A 16,791-nucleotide genomic window follows, 5' to 3' on the forward strand; every position below is an offset into this window, starting at 1 on the left:
TCCCTTCACCCCTCCATGGTTTCCATAGTTATTCTTTTCCAACTGCATCATATAATGTTCCCCATATTTTCTTAACACTCAATTCTCACCATAGTTCTCGTTACATTGCAAGTGTTTTTCTTTTAAAATCCTGCTAATGTTTTTAATTGTTTACAGTGTTCTTTTAAAATATATTTTTAAAAATTGTCCACTAGCACCTTAGAGGCCAACTAAGTTTGTTCTTGGTATAAGCTTTCATGTGCATGCACACTTCTTCAGATACAAAACCTAGAACAAACTTAGTTGGTCTCTAAAGTGCTACTGGACAATTTTTTCATTTTTTAAATATATTTTGACTGCGTCAGACCAACACGGCTACCTACCTGAATCTAGTGTTCTTTTAAGTAACTTTTAAATTTTCACCATTCTTTATTAAATTTATTATCCTCTTGATCTCTGATCTTCCTGGTCATTTTTGCCATTTTGGCTTAGTCCATCATCTTCATCAGCCATTCTACTCTTGTAGGTATTTTATCTTCCTTCCATCTTTGGGCCAATAGCATCCTCACAGCTGCTGTAGCTTACATAAACAATCTTTTCTGTTCCTTTGGTGTTTTTGGACCTAGAATCCCTAATAGAAAAGCTTCTGTTTTTTTCACAAATTATTTTAAACATTATTTTAAACATTTTTTTCAACTCATTGTAAATCATTTCCCGATATGCTTTTTTAATCTTGCACATCTACCACATGTGGTAGAATGTGCCTTCCTTCTCTTTACACTTCCAACATGTATCTGTAGCAGTTCTATACATTTTTGCTAATTTAGTAGGAGTTAGGTACCAGCGATAACTCATCATTTTCATATAATTTTCTTTCAATGCGCAGCATGCTGTATATTTTAAATCCTCCTTCCATAATTTCTCCCATGATGAAAGTTGTATATTATATCCAATATCCTTTGTCCATTGTATCATTACCGAGTTTCTGTTCTAACACTTGGTGATTTGTGGACTAGCCTGGCGATGCATTCTTGCTTCTTACACAACTTCTCCCCTGGCCCTAAATGGCAAAGTAAACATTTTGGATGAAAGAAAATAGAAATGAAAGAAGATGAAGGATTAAGTCTCTTGGGGGAAGCGAGAGACTTCTGTGGCCAAGGACCACTTAGCATTTAGTAATGTAAGCATAATTGCTTTGTGAAGGGTATCACCATACACATAAAAATGTCCATATGGCACCAAGCTGTAGGGCAAACATGCCAACATTTCCCAAAATGTTCTGTAACATATTGTTCACATTCATGCACCCGTGTCCTCAGTTACTGCCAAGTTTACTCTTTTTTCCAGATCCGGAAGAGCAAGCCTTCACACTTAGTATTTATTGACAACGCAGGCAGACCGCGCCATCCAGACACAAAACTGAACTTCAGGCTGCTGCAAGGCATAGATGGGTAAGATGGGCATTGGCAAGTTACCTGTGGAATGTATGTGCTCAATAACATTTCTTCCCCACGGTGCCCAAAATATTGATGATACAACTAGGACAGCCCTGTTCCTTTTGAGCAGGAGATGGTTTAGCGAGTATCATTTAATAAATAATAATAATCTGGAGGTCAGAAATGAGAATCAAGTTGCTTTAATGTTTATAGATGCAGAAAAGGCCTTTGATAATATTTCATGGGCCTTTATGAAGAAAATGATAGAAATTATGAATTTTAGAGAGGCTTTTGGGAAAGGTATTGAGGCAATTTATTCAGAACAACAAGCTATGCTGATTGTGAACAATGGGATCATGGAAAAATGTAAAATAATGAAGGGGACAAGGCAAGGGTGTCCCTGTCACCATTATTATTTATATTAGTATTCGAGACCCTGGCAAAAAAGATATGAGCAGATGATACAATAAAAGGAATAACGGTAGGAAATAAAGCATATAAATTAAAAGCATTTGCAGATGACCTTGTGATTACGGTAGTAGAAGATCCTAAGAACACTTTACCAAAAGTGTTAGAGAGGATCCAGGAATTTGGACAGATAGCAGGTATCAAATTAAATATAAATAAAACTAAGTTCTTGGTGAAAAATATGACAAAACATAAAAAGGATCTACAACAATTTTCTGATTTATGTATATATAAAAAAGTTAAATAGTTGGGGATATGACTAACAGCTAAGAATATTAACTTATTTAAAGATAATTATATAAATATCTGGAAAGAAATAAAGAGAAATTTAGAGATTTGGGGTAGGATGAAATTAATCCTTCAATAAATATCGGGTGGAAAAGAAATAGATCCCAGGGAGCAGAAGTTGGATTGCTTCGTATGCTGCCTTCATGCACTAATACCTTAGCATATGGGATTCTGTCTATAAAAAACACAAATTTTAATTTATTTTTTGTTGTCAGGTTTCCTGAGACAGCTGTGACTGTGCTCAGGTCAGGATGCTTGCAAAACCTGCTTTTGCAATCTCTGTATGTCGATGAGGAATTCTGGGGAAACCAAGGTGGACGTGAAGGAATGAAGCACTGGCTCCAAACCATCGACAGGAGAGGACAGATTCTGCTTAGGTATATTCAGGAGCACAACTTAACAGTCACAAAAGAATCCTCGCTTTAGTCTTTCTTGACAAGGGTGACACGCTCACCTGCAACGAAAAGGAGCTTTTGAGCTTTGTCTGTGAAAATGCCTCTGTGCCCAGATCTGCCAGCAGACACACAGGCCTTTGACTGGCTATGTAACTTCTGTCATATGTGAATTCTGTAAATAAAGCTAATTTTAAAAAAAGAAATGTGTGACAAAATGGGTCTGTTGTATTTATATTTGAGGAATCATGCCACATCACATTTTCTGTTTTGTAGTGTATGGCTCTTCCACATACCACTGCTAAATTGTTTGTGGAAAGGCATTCTCTGGACCCGAAGCCAACCCAATCGTGCTTTCTGACATGCAACAAGATGAAGATGAATATTGCCATCCCTATGAGATGCATCAAGTAGGGTCAGTGGGTCCCACATGAGCATCAGAGGATGCATTTGCATCCCAATGTGCTTTCAAATCCCTTGAATGTAGACATTTCCCTTGCTAGATGGGTGTGAAGCAGAATTACAGGCAATGGGGCACATTTCGTAGAATCATAGAGTTGGAAGGGATACAATGGTCATCTAGTCCAACCCCCTTCAATGCAGGAATCCGGGCTAAATCATCCATGTCAAATGGCCATCCAAACTCTGTTTAAAAAGCTCCAAAGAAGGAGATTCCACCACCTCTTGTGGGAGACCATTCCACTGCCGAACAGCTCTTACCGTCAGAAAGTTTTTCCGAATGTTTAGTCAGAATCTCCTTTCTTGCAACTTGAAGCCATTGGTTCGAGTCCTACCCTCCAGAACAGGAGAAAACAAGCATGCTCCCTCCTCTATGTGACAGCCCTTAAGATATTTGAAGATGGCTATCATGTCTTTTCTCAGTCTCCTCTTTTCCAGGCTAAACACACCCAGCTCCTTCAAGCGCTCCTCATAAGGCTTCATTTCCAGACCCTTGATCATCTTGGTTTCCCTCCTCTGCAGACATTTGTTCTGAGATGTATTTATATGGAAGTATATTTTACTGAAATGCGACCGACGCCTGAGAATCAGAGAGTCTGCGGATGTTGTTGGACTCCAGCTACCATCATCCGTAACCAATGGCTGTTCGCTGTTTGGGCTTGTTAAGACTTGGAGTCTGACAACATCTGGAGGGTCAAAGCTTTCCAATGCCTGATGTTTAAATTTGAGACCAGCCACCCAGCATCTGGCCTGAAAGCAAACTGGTAACCATTGACACGGATAGAGAATATGGAAAGTGTTTTGCGGTGTGCATACATGTATGTGTAGATAAGTAAAATTCCAGATTGGGTATATGTGTTTCTTACCGTTCTTGTAATGAAGTGGGGTAAAGACGGATGCCTTCTTTTTTAAAATGTAAGTTTAGCTGTATTTTTTGTTGGCATCCGCTTGTCTCGACAGCCAATGGAGCGCGCCTTCAGGGGCAAAGTCAAACTGCTGGAGAATCACGGCGCCTGCTGTGGCTGCAGAGACCGGTAACTCGTAAGTGCTGCCTCCTGCGTTGTTTTTGCTGCGTTGGCAGGACCAAAGAAGAAGAAGAAGAGTTTGGATTTGATATCCCGCTTTTCACTACCCGAAGGAGTCTCAAAGCGGCTAACATTCTCCTTTCCCTTCCTCCCCACAACAAACACTCTGTGAGGTGAGTGGGGCTGAGAGACTTCAGAGAAGTGTGACTAGCCCAAGGTCACCCAGCAGCTGCATGTGGAGGAGTGGAGACGAGAACCCGGTTCACCAGATTACGAGTCTACCACTCTTAACCACTACACCACACTGACTCTCCAGGCCCTGGGCTGCCCAGAAAACAAGACTCTTCCACCTCTCAGCTTTGCTGATGAAGGAAAGCAGAGCAAGACATCTGGCTCCAGGTTGGCTGCAGGAGTTGCCGGAAGGAGGCGTACAAGGCACCAGCCAACTGTCTTAGGGACTCCAATCCGGATTTATGACGTGTTTACTCCTTAGCTTTTTCTTCTTCTGAATATATCCCGCAAAGCAGCGAGTATGGATTATTTGTGGTAGTGGTGGTTGTTGTTTAGTCGTGTCCGACTCTTTGTGACCCACAGGTACACAAACACTGCACTTAAAACATTCAGCACAGAGTAATACAATTCTACATATTCATAACCGATATAAATACAATATAATACAAGTAATATATATTAAAAAGAGCACTAGATACGATTGCAAGGAAGTTAAGAGCACGTGCAATAGAAAGCTAATGCATTCATAAAGCTATTATCCAAATCAATGATACATAACTTACTTTTAATGCATTCTGCTGCTGGATTTCACTTCCTAATATGGAATTTTATTTTTTTGCATTGATCTTCCTAATGCTGTTATTTTCACAATCTCTAGTTGGTCCCAGATGTTTTTTATTAATTCTGTCCGGCTGGTTTTGTTTTGTTTTTCCTCAAGTCTTTGTGAGCGATATGTGGTTGTTACAAAACCGGTTCTAGTTTATCTAGCGGAGAGGCAGTTTTTACGCGCTGCAACCAACGAACGCAAGGTGGGATCCAGTTTAGGATATAATTAACTGATTGTCTCTCTTATCAGTTTCCAAAATGTAGTTGCTTTCTGACACCACCAGCACCACCACGTATAGACAAACTCACCTTTCACGTCACATCGAGTTTAACCAGTGATGTGCCATGGTTAGACTGCTGGATTAGGACCTGGGAGACCCGGGTTCAAATTCTCACTCAGCGGACAAGCTTTCCTTGTGGGGAGCTACTTCTCCCCCACCCTCCTCTCTCAAATATTGTGTAGATAACTGTGTTCAGAATTGGGGCTTCTGGGCTACACTGACGAAAAATCGCTTGTTTCTAGAGACTCAGAACCCGGTGCTCTCTAAAGAACAGGGCCCGGAGCTCCCAGGCTGTACTTCTGTGAATAGCCACCTTAACCCACCCAAAATTGCAGGGAACTGGAAGGGGCAACATGAAAGCCTTGTCCTGGTTTGCTCCTCCTTGGAGTCGGGATGAGGAAAAGGAGCAAGGAGAAAAAAGGAAGGGAAAGAAGTGAGAGGCACATGCATGCCGCAGGAGAGCAGAAATAGGGGAAACTGTGTCCTGTATTGAATCAATAAAAGACATAGCATTTTACACTGAAATAAGGGACAATCCTGTATTATAAAAAAGGTAAAAGGCAAAGGATCCCTGGATGGTTAAGTCCAGTCAAAGGCAACTATGTGGTTGCTCATCTCGCTTTCAGGCCGAGGGAGCCGGCGTTTGTCCACAGACAGCTTTCCAGGTAATGTGTCCAGAATGACTAAACTGCGTCTGGCACAACAGGACACCGTGACGGAAACCAGAGCACACGAAAACGCCGTTTACCTTCCCGCCGCAGTGGTACCTATTTATCTACTTGCGCTGGCGTGCTTTCGAACTGCTAGGTTGGCAGGAGCTGGGACAGAGCAACGGGAGCTCACTCCATCGCAGGAATTCGAACCTGCGGCCTTCTGATCGGCAAGCCCAAGAGGCTTAGTGGTTTAGACACAGCGCTCCCCGCGTCCCTAATCCTGTATTATATAGGACGGGTGGCAACCCTAACATAAACATTACCATAGGCAAACTCGCGCCAGGGGCATGTGCCCATCAAGTACCCATCAATGACTCTGGCCGGCAAGCTTTCGCACAACTGGTAAAATCTTTCTAGAAATTCAATTTCTTTCACAATCACATGGCTAGTGGAGCCTTGTTAAAAAAGGGGGGGCGGGGAAAGGCTGGATTTTAGAGATGCCTGAGTAGCGACAGTAAAAATGGACTTGGCAACTCAAACTGATCTGCTTTGGTCACGCTGTTCTGCACTTGAACCCGCTCTCTTTCCGTGCTCCTGGGTGTACCAAATCACATCGGCATCCGGTCAACTCAAACAGATCTCCTCTCGCATCTCCTCTGTCTGCCATCTCCGGATTGAAAGAGCAGGCGATGACAACTTTGAAAAGCCACAATTTTTTTTTGGATTGCACCTTTTTGTAGTATCATTTTTTTAAAATTGCGTTTTCAAAAACGTGTCCCTGCCTTTTTGCCAGCCGCAGCTGGTTGCCACGGAGATGATTAAGATGACTTATCACTGGAGGGAGGCGGAAGAACCTTCACAAAAATAAATATCCTATTTTCATGTAAATCATCTCTGGTCATGATAATGAGACAGGGGAGAAGGTGAGAAAGGGAAAACTTGACACCTGTCAACACTGTCATTGCTGTGGCAAATGACAGCCCATGTTCTCCATTAAGGTGTTGACATTCCATTAAAAGTCCGAAGGCTATTCGGGTGGTGGGTGAATATTACCCCTCCAGCATCAATACCCTATTAAAGAAAGGATTATTAAAGCTCTGACCAAGGTATGATGGATAACAGCAACAACCTGGGGAAAGAAAGACGGAACATCTTACAAGGACAGGAAGTAACACAGAATAATTGCCACACACAGGAAGAACAATTATATCGTTTTGAGTTCCTCACTTGCAGTTTTATAAATCATTAAATGTGTCAACAAGAATAGAAGCTATTAATATTGCATTTTTTTGTATAAGGGATTATGATGATATGATGATGTAACAGAAATTAATAGGATTTTGGAACGCAGAAATAAAGAAAATCATCAAATCTAGCATGCGCCCCCTCTCACTTTATCTAAATTATATAATTCAGTATTTGAACGACTGGTATTAATATTTGTATTATAAATTGGTACTGTTATAACGAGGCTATTATTGGACTGTAATGGAAAACTAATAAAAATTATTATTTAAAAAAAGGTATTTTTTTATTATTAAAAAAATGCCAAAAAAGGAGGGGGAAAGCCAAACCAATTTACCTAGTCATTCTGAGTTCTTTTAACATTTGCTCAACTGCTTCAATTTCTCTGTGAGGAAATTTGACCCTTTGAGAGCAACATCACATTCAAATGACTTCAGGCAATAGAAATAATAAATTTATTCCGGTTTCCTTTCATGCTAGCCTCCCGAGTGTTCATTCAAGCAGAAAAGAAGCTATACAGCCTGGAAGGAAATATTAGTTATTCATTAAAGGGTACTTTATGAGTCAAATCATTAAAGGGCCTGGGAAGTTAAAAGGGTGATTCATTGACCCCCCATCCAACTATTAGTGTATAAACTTAACTCATATCTACATATGCACTCGAAGAAGGATCTACCCAGAAGTAAGTTCGACACTGAGTTTAATGGGACATACTCCCAGGGAGGGGCCTATAGAATTGAAGCCTTAAATGGCAAGGTACTGGAAATAATGTACTGCATCACAATACTTGAGCATCATATTTCCTAATTCTGGGTGTCAAAAAAAGGTTATTTCTGTATGCCACTATTGCAGCCCGTGTTTCGTTAGCCCAAAATGGAAAACGAGCGAGGCCCCAACTAAAGAAGAATGGCAACTTAAACTAATGGAACATGCGCAGCTTGCATATCTAACATATAGAATAAGAGAAAAAGAAGAGCATATGTTTAGAGAAGATTGGAAAATGTTTATTGAATATATGGGGGGAAATTGTGTACATTTGAAAAGGTTGGCAGCATTCACATAAATTCAAAAGTAAGTTTTGATGGATGTAATAATGGAATACTGAATGGCTTAGTTTATGTAAAATATGCAGGGATTTATGATATGCAAAATCAACCATGGAAAGAGAGGAAGGGAAGTCATTGATATTTTAAGGTTGTTTAAATGAATATTCTAAAATGTAAAACCAAAAATTTAATAATAATCATAATCATAATAATTCCCAATTCTGTAAAGCTAATGCCAACATAACATTGTTCTTCCACAAAGGAATACCCATGAAAACTTATTACATGCAGAGGGAAATAAAATCTTATTTCACGCGGGGGGGGGGGGGATAGAAAAAATAATCAGCTCTAAGCACAGATAATGGCTCTCACATCCCAGCTCGAAACCTGACAAGTAAATTCATGTCTCCAAAATTCATCAAAGGAGGTCATTAAAGAGAGAAAAAAGTAAAGAAAAGTTAGCAGTTCAAATATCTGGGCCATTTCACACATGATGTGCATCACTTGATAGCTCATGGTGTTATATCACTCATTTTCTTCAACACTTGAAAAGTTGAAAATTAAGCCCCATTGACAGAAGTGAGCCAGCAGTAAATCACACTGAGAAAGCTGGAGTTAACTCTTTTATTAGCAGAACAGGATCCGCAAAAGAGAGTGAGGCCAAATGAGTGCAGCAACTCAGGCCTTGCCCGCCATGAAGCAGTTACTAGGAATAAAGGTTCCCGCCTCTTCGCGGCTGCCTAAATTGTCTAAGATGGGGTTTACATCACATTGCTTCCCCCCCACCCCCAAAATGCTGGAACTGTAGTTTATTAACAGTGTTGTTAGGATACCCCATTTCCCTGCACAGAGCTACAATTTCCAGAGTTCCCTGAATTGTTAAGAATTGTAACTCTGTGACGGGAATCAAGATCTACTAACACCTCTCAGCACCCTTAAACTACAGTTCTCAGGATTCTTGTTTAATCATCATTTAAAGTGGTATGATATGGCATTTAGTTTTGGTGTGGATCCCTGTTTTGAGGATCTTTCGTACAGGGGATCATTCTTTTCTTTTGAAATAATTTTCATTTGGTTTTAAAAATATAAATTTATAACAATACCAAATGCACATCCATATATAGATTTCTCTCAATCTCGAGACTTCCCACCATCCCTTCCATGGGTCTTATTGTCAACATTTTCACCTGCCTATTATTTCATAACCTTTATTTTGCATCTGTCCATATTATCCAAAGTGTATGTTACATTATGAGTGATATTAAAATCCTGCTAATGTTTTCATCTGCTTACAGTGGTCTCCTAAATGAATTCTTTCTTAAAAAATTTGTCTTCTTGGTTCCTGAGCTTCCTGGTCAGTTTTGCCATTTCGGTGTAATCTAACAGCTTCATTTGCCATCCGTACAGGGGATCATTCAATTATGTGAGAGCTATACTTTTAAAATAAAAAAAAATATTTTAATAATTTTCAGTTATATACATTACAATTATTGAACCAAGTTTTAACATTTTCAATTCTGACTCCCTTCCCCCTCTTTCTGCAGTTCCTTACATTTATTTTCGTCCTTTCCTGCCCACTCCAAATTGCCAAAACTTATTTTTGCAGTTGTCTATTCTCATATATTATCTCATATGCAGTGGTACCTCGGTTTTCAAACGTAATCTGTTCCGGAAGACCATTCGAGTTCCGAAACGTTTGAAAACCGAAAATTCAAAACAGAAAACTCAATACAGAAGCTGCGTTTCCAATTCGACATCCGAGGCATGTTTGAAAACTGAAGCATTTACTTCCGGGTTTATGGTGTTTGAGTTCCGAAACATTCGTCAATGGAGATGTTCGAAACCCGAAGCATCACTGTATATAATTTTGAAACTCCAGGTTTTTACAATAACCCTGCCAATGTCTGGATCTGTTTACAGTCTGTTTGCAAATACTCAACGAACCACTTCCGTTCCTTTCTAAAAAGTTTGTCATCTTGATTTCTTATTCTTCTGGTAAGTTTCGCCAATGTGAGACCCATCCTGTCCGTCTAAGAGAGAGTCAAAGATCCCGAAACCTGCAACGGAAAGAAGCTACGGCCCACAGGGGTCTAATCTGATTTCATTAATCCCAATATAAATATATGGCTTGAAGCAGTTGACAGATGCTAATGGATAAATGAAAGCCCAAAGGGTGTCATTATTTTCCAGCGAACCTTTTCCTCACGGAGGTTTGCCGATTTGATGGCAACTAAAATCAATTTGCACAGATTCCTCTCCGTCGAGCCGTTACGATGGCTGCAGAGGGGGCAGCCCAATAAACGGTTCAGCATCACATCTGAAAAATGAGGATGTGCACATGAGTGGCCCAGCTAATGCACATTCATGTTTGCATGCTTCCATGATGTTACTTAAAACAGTTTATTGCTGAGGCACAAGGTTTCCTTAGCTGTTCAACAGTAAACCTGGATCTGGGAAGCTGGAAAATGCTGTTTCCACCAAACAGCTGGAGAATGATGAAGGGAAGGTTGCGCCCCACAAAGAGGAAATGTGCACATGCATGCTTAACCCGGGACCTGTGCACCACCTTCCCCAAACCCATTCCCCCTCCAAGACCATAGGACCAGGTGCGCAGCCTGGGAGTCATTCCGGACTCACAGCTGTCCATGGAGGCGCAGGTCAATTCTGTGTCCAGGGCAGCCGTCTACAAGCTCCATCTGGTATGCAGGCTGAGACCCTCCCTGCCCACAGACTGTCACACCAGAGTGCTGCATGCTCTAGTTATCTCCCGCTTGGACTACAGCAATGCGCTCTAAGTGGGGCAACCTTTGAAGGTGACCCGGAAACTACAACTAATCCAGAATGCAGCAGCTAGACTGCTGACTGGGAGCGGCTGCCAAGACCATATACCACCGATCCTGAAAGACCTACATTGGCTCCCAGTACGTTTCCGAGCACAATTCAGAGTGTTGGTGCTGACCTTTAAAGCCCTAAATGGCCCCAGCCCAGTATACCTGAAGGAGCGTCTCCACCCCCATCGTTCTGCCTGGACACTGAGGTCCAGTGCTGAGGGCCTTCTGGCAGTTCCCTCACTGTGAGACGCAAAGCTACAGGGAACCAGGCAGAGGGCCTTCTCGGTGGTGGCGCCCACCCTGTGTATTACTAAATGCACCCTGAATATAATATGCTGAATTCCAAGTCTGCTTGTTGTCCCTTTTGTTTGTCGTCGTATTGGGGGTGGGTGGGTATCAAAAAAGGAAATCAGGTTACTCTCATCCACTCCAACTTACAGCACTGAAATGTTGACTTTGGAACGCTGATGCATGCTTATCCTTTCCACTCAATTTCAAACAATATTTCTCATAATTCAGCAACTATCTGAGCACAAAACGGCATGGCATGTTGCTATCAATTGAACGTAAATCTGATTTTGAGCGCTTTTATAAATCTGCTAGTCAAAACTGGAATGTGGTATGCATCACAATACTTGTGTACATGGGACGCGGGTGGCGCTGTGGTCTAAACCACGGAGCCTCTTGGGCTTGCCGATCAGAAGGTCGGCGATTCGAATACGCGTGACAGGATTTGAATCCTGAGCTCCCGTTGCTCTGTCCCAGCTTCTGCCAACATAGCAGTTCAAAAGCACAACAGCGCTAGTAGATAGTACTGCTGCGATGGGAAGGTAAACAGCATTTCCGTGCGCTCTGGTTTCCATCATGGTGTTCTGTTGCGCCAGAAGCGGTTTAGTCATGCTGGCCACATGACCTGGAAAGCTGTCTGTGGACAAACGCCGGCTCCCTCGGCCTGAAAAGCGAGACGAGCGCTGCACCCCATAGTCACCTTTGACTGGACTTAACCGTCCAGGGGTCCTTTACCTTTACCTACCTTTGAAGAAGAAGAAGAAGAAGAGTTTGGATTTGATATCCCGCTTTATCACTACCCGAAGGAGTCTCAAAGCGGTTAACATTCTCCTTTTCCCTCCTCCCCCACAACAAACACTCTGTGAGGTGAGTGGGGCTGAGAGACTTCAAAGAAGTGTGACTAGCCCAAGGTCACCCAGCAGCTGCATGTGGAGGAGCGGGGACGCGAACCCGGTTCCCCAGATTACGAGTCTACCGCTCTTAACCACTACACCAGTACTGGCTCTTTGCTTGTGTAAATGCTTGTTCTCTGTGATGACTTTCCCCACCTTTTTTAATCTCTGTTTTAACATTTAAACAGCTTTCAATTTCAACAAAAAGGGCAAGCACTGTAAGGTGATATAAGGTGTGAAACAGAATGGTAAACCAATTATAATGCACAGTGCTTTTTTCTGGGGGGACAGGACGGGACACAAGAGTACGCATACCCCTAAACATTTTGTGAATCTATGTTTGGCCTCATTGAAGGGCAGTATTTCAATATGAGTAGGGAAATCGGAGTACCCCTAAACATTTTTTTTGGGGGGGAGCACTGATAATGCAAATCAAAACACACACGAGCTTTATCATATAATAACCCTCCAGAAAATTTCAAACATAAATATCCAAGAAAAGAGAAATTGTCTGGATAGGTTTTCAACCATTTAATGAAGAACTCTGGTACCAAATATTTTGCTCTGGGATACAGATTTTTTTGGGGGGGGGAGCATAAAAATAAAACAGTGGAGAATACAAAATAGATTGCCCAGCCAGAGACGCAATTAAATCCCAGTAGAAAGCTGAGCTTAAAATATTCACTACGCAAAAGAGATTTTGAAAGTTACTATGAAGGTACAATGGCTGCCTTCTGTTCCGATTTCATTTTCGTCACCTTCTTGCCTGTAGGCTTATTTCAAGGACCAAGAGAGCTCAGAGACAGCGACGGAAAATAATGCCACGCAGAGAATACGCACGGAACACCATAAAATGGAGACTGAGGCACTAGCATGGTCTTCAAAGTCCTGGTCAACCCCACGAGAAACTGGAGGTCGACGGGACCAGCCTGCTGTATTCAAAAGCCCCTTGGTGGAATCAAATCCCCCACCCCAAACTGACTGGCGATTTACGTGCTGCACAACAGCACATCCGCAAAGGGTCCGAGGAGATTCTTGTTGAAAATGCAACGGATCCACACCAGGTAGTTTGCGAAGGGCTTGATGTTGTCGGAAAAGGTGTGGTTCTGATGGGACAAGATAAAAGGGATGTACGTGTTCTCCCCTTGCTCCTGTATCCACACTTCGTACTTCACTTCCCTTACCTTCAGGTACTTCAGGTTCCAAGGGATCTGCCAGGAGACGGAGAGTTTCGCTTCGCTGGTGCCCTGGACGGAGGTTTGGCACTTGGCATCTCTGACTTTGCCCGGGTAGAGGCCGCCCGTCCCCTTCTGCCTCTTGGGCCCAGGCTTCGTTTTCACCGTTTGCCTGATCGCCTGGATCAGGGAAGCAACGTTGACTTTCGTGTCCTGGTAGATGCGGAAAAGCCACTCGGGGTTGCGGCAGCAGAGGTGCCGCGGAACTTCGCCGCTTTTCACGATACGGTCTTGCTCCGCTTGGTCCAAGTGGGCGATTCCTCCTTGATCCCAAGGCCGGTCCGGATAAGTCACCGTGTTCTCCTTCTCGGTGTTCGTCCAGGCAATGTACTGGAGGTCCATGCCAGGGAGAGTAGACAGTGTTTTGTAAGGCGTGTAATGCTCAGGGTTTATGGCATAAGGGAAGAGTTCCACAACAGTGGCTCCTCTGGGCAGGAAGAGGGACATCGCGAGCTGTGCTCCGTGCATGCTGACCAGCATGGATGCATTGCTGATCAGGCGCACGATATCTGAAAAAGTGTGGTCTTCTATGGAAACGGTGATGGTTTTCATCTGAAATTCCTGGGCCAGCGCCAGAATAAGTTCTGCCTCGTTGACGATTAGCCTGTTGATGGTCCGGCTGAAAACTACAATATATTCTTCGCCGGGCATCCCTTCCGAACTCACGTTCAGCTTCTCCGTCATGAATTTGGTGAACTGTCGGATCTCGTTCCCAGAGACCAGAATGTTAGCCTTGGGCCCCTGGGGCTGGACGAACCCATACTGGTACCAGGTGGTGATTTTGGACAGGCCCACGTACGACTTGGTAAAGCAAAGGAGGCGGCCCAGAGTCTTCAGCTGCTCTTTCAAAAGCGGTTGCTTGGTGCTCAGCAGCTTGTACAGCTCAAAGTGCAAGCCTTCCCCCCAGCCTTCCATGAAAAACAACCGGGCGTCTGGGTCCAAATCTGGGAACTGCTGCATGGTGTAGAAGATCGGGAGGAGATCGTCGTGGAAAACATGCATCAGGTTATCCGGGTTGAATCGATTCACAATCAGGGCCACGTCGGGGACAAACACCGGCTTGGGCATGTATTTGAGCGAGGCGGAAGGCAGCTCTACAAAGTTGAAATACTGTGTGTTGTGGTCGTCCACCGAGGACAGATCAAGGAGGGCAGGCTGGAATCTTCTGGAGCCCAGGTTGGGGAGCATGACGGAGGAGTTGCTGTGGAAGAAGACAAACTCCTCTGCCTCCGTGGAGTAGCAGAGGGATTCGAAACGGCAGATCCGGTCCGTGTGCATCCTCCCAGTGCACACCATCTTGGTGCCATCTTGGACCAAGGCTTGAAGAGCCGCATGGTAGTCGATGCGGACCTGAGAGAGCTCCTGCGTCTGGCGAGTGAGGACCAGCTCCTCTTCCAACACGAAGGCGTGATCTCGCAGCTTGATGTATTTCCACAGCACGGCTGCGAGGAGAGACACCAGCAAGGCATTCAACACAGCTGCTATGTTCATTCTGGACGCAAACCCTAGCAGGCGGGCAGGTGGCAAAGACAGAGGAAGAGGGAGGCATCCTGAGTCCTCTTTAACATTGTGGAATGCGGTCTAAAAATAAGAAGGAGAGACAAAAACCCGGAGAAAAATTAATTATCATCTTGGTAATGTTCCTGTAAAGTTTCTTTTTTTATAAGAAAAGTAAGTTCAAACATTTTTCAGCTTTCATGCAAAGAGGAAGACATGCCGATAGAATTCAAAAATACTTTTCGGAGCAGCTGCACAAAACAGAATCCTCTCTAATTTTAGCAGTGCAAAAATACATGTCACGCCGCAGACGGAGGCACAGATGCTACCAAATGGCTATCAAACAGAAAATGGTTTGCTCAACTAAGTTCATTGTTGGAGGAGTGTATGGGGAGGAAAATACAGTACAGTCGTACTTTGGATCCTGAACGCCTTGGTACTCGGACATTTTGGCTCCCGAACGCCGCAAATCTGGAACTGACCGGTTTGCGAACGTTCTTTGGAACCCGAATGTCTGATGGCGCTTCCGCGTGTTCTGATTGGCTGCAGGAGCTTCCTGCAGCCAATCAGAAGCCGCGTTTGGTTTCTGAACATGTTGGAAGTCAAACGGACTTCTGGAACGGATTCCGTTCAACTTCCAAGGTACGGCTGTATACAATGTTATTCCTCTGGCTCAGACCGGGCAGGACTTTGGGATGTATTCCTTTCTGGAAGAAAGAATAACTGGTAGAAATGTTCTCATCAGGGAGGAGAACAACAACCTAAAAAAAACAAAAACAAATAGCAGCTTGTCTAGAAAGGCTGGGCAAGGTTGGCAACAAGCGGGAAACGGTCAAGAGCCTTTCCATGACAGTATCTAGGCATTGAATTTATTGACATAAAGCTCCGAGGGCCAAGTTAAGCTCTAGTGTGGGGGGGGGGGAAATCAAAACTTTTAAAAAAGTTATCCCTAAGCCAGTCATGATTACATCATTACATGACATGAACATTATTTCTCAACCTACAAGCTTAGAAGACATTTGAGGGCAGCCCTGCTTAGGGAAGTTTTTAATGTTTATGGAGTTATTAATATTCTGTTGGGAGCTGCCCAGAGTGGCTGGGGAAACCCAGCCAAATGGGCGGGGTTCTGCAGTGTTGGATGGCAGATTGAGAGGAGTTCCTTACCAGGGTAGACTGTGTTCGTGTGCCCAAGACACTGACTCTGTAAAGCATATGTGAAATTCGAGCAAGCCAGGGCTGAACTGATATTACCCCTGTTAAGACTTTTCCCGGGAAAATCAGAGGCTTACTATGTCAGGTTCCTACTGGAAGACCGGATAAATGATAGAACATTAGCAGTGGCGAAGTTTCTATCGGTGGTGCCAAGAACTAATGATCTCTCTTCCTAAGTCTGTACATAATGCTTATATAACCTGAAGGCGGGGTGTCAAAACTGTGTACTGTTTTATAATGAATTGTTGGGTCTCTGGACCGTAATAAAGATTTTATCATTATTATTATTATTATTATTATTAATAGTAATAATAATTAGATGGTGGAGAAAAAGAGAAGTGTTCAGTTAAATACTGCACGGCACACTCTCCCGCCCATCTCTTGACTGAAAGAAGGTAATACAATGAGTCTGAAGGATAGTCTTTTCATAAAAGCAGCATGAGCAACTGAATATCTGTATGCGTAACCAGCAAACCTAATAAAGCATGACTGCAATTAACACTCACCAAGCAAACTTAATAGTTTCGAGAAACTGCTACCTCTTTTTGCTATGCAGAAGTGTCGTCAAGGGCAGATTCAGGGTTCAGGACATGTAGGAATGCACACCTGAGCCCACTTTAGCGAAGAAAAAGTAAGAAAGTGGAAACCCACCCCCCACTAAGAGGGAGGAAGGCATACCCTTCAACATTTCTCCGATGAATATAGGGACACAAATAATAATAATAA

The 16,791-nt window shown here is 43.1% G+C and overlaps 2 protein-coding genes across 2 annotated transcripts in view; one reads left to right on the forward strand and one right to left on the reverse strand.

Annotated features, from left to right (window-relative positions):
* Positions 1-2,758, forward strand: part of GASK1A (golgi associated kinase 1A) — a 29,841-nt gene extending 27,083 nt beyond the window's left edge. Inside the window, exons 4-5 of the mRNA XM_033166055.1 lie at positions 1,327-1,430; positions 2,387-2,758. Coding sequence (XP_033021946.1) covers positions 1,327-1,430; positions 2,387-2,597 — 315 coding nt within the window. The 3' untranslated portion in view covers positions 2,598-2,758. The remainder of the gene's footprint in view (positions 1-1,326; positions 1,431-2,386) is intronic.
* A 9,949-nt stretch (positions 2,759-12,707) lies between these two features.
* On the reverse strand, positions 12,708-14,937 carry POMGNT2 (protein O-linked mannose N-acetylglucosaminyltransferase 2 (beta 1,4-)). The gene has a single exon (XM_033165597.1). The coding sequence runs from the start codon at positions 14,845-14,847 to the stop codon at positions 13,111-13,113; it is 1,737 nt and encodes a 578-aa protein (XP_033021488.1). The 5' UTR covers positions 14,848-14,937; the 3' UTR covers positions 12,708-13,110.
* Between the last annotated feature and the right edge of the window lie 1,854 nt (positions 14,938-16,791).

The sequence above is a fragment of the Lacerta agilis genome, chromosome 12 (assembly GCF_009819535.1).
Source record: "Lacerta agilis isolate rLacAgi1 chromosome 12, rLacAgi1.pri, whole genome shotgun sequence".
Taxonomy (NCBI): Eukaryota; Metazoa; Chordata; class Lepidosauria; order Squamata; family Lacertidae; genus Lacerta; species Lacerta agilis.

Bases quoted from the DNA above. Each gene is read 5' to 3' on its own strand.
- POMGNT2 (XM_033165597.1), bottom strand. From the start codon at position 14,847: ATGAACATAGCAGCTGTGTTGAATGCCTTGCTGGTGTCTCTCCTCGCA.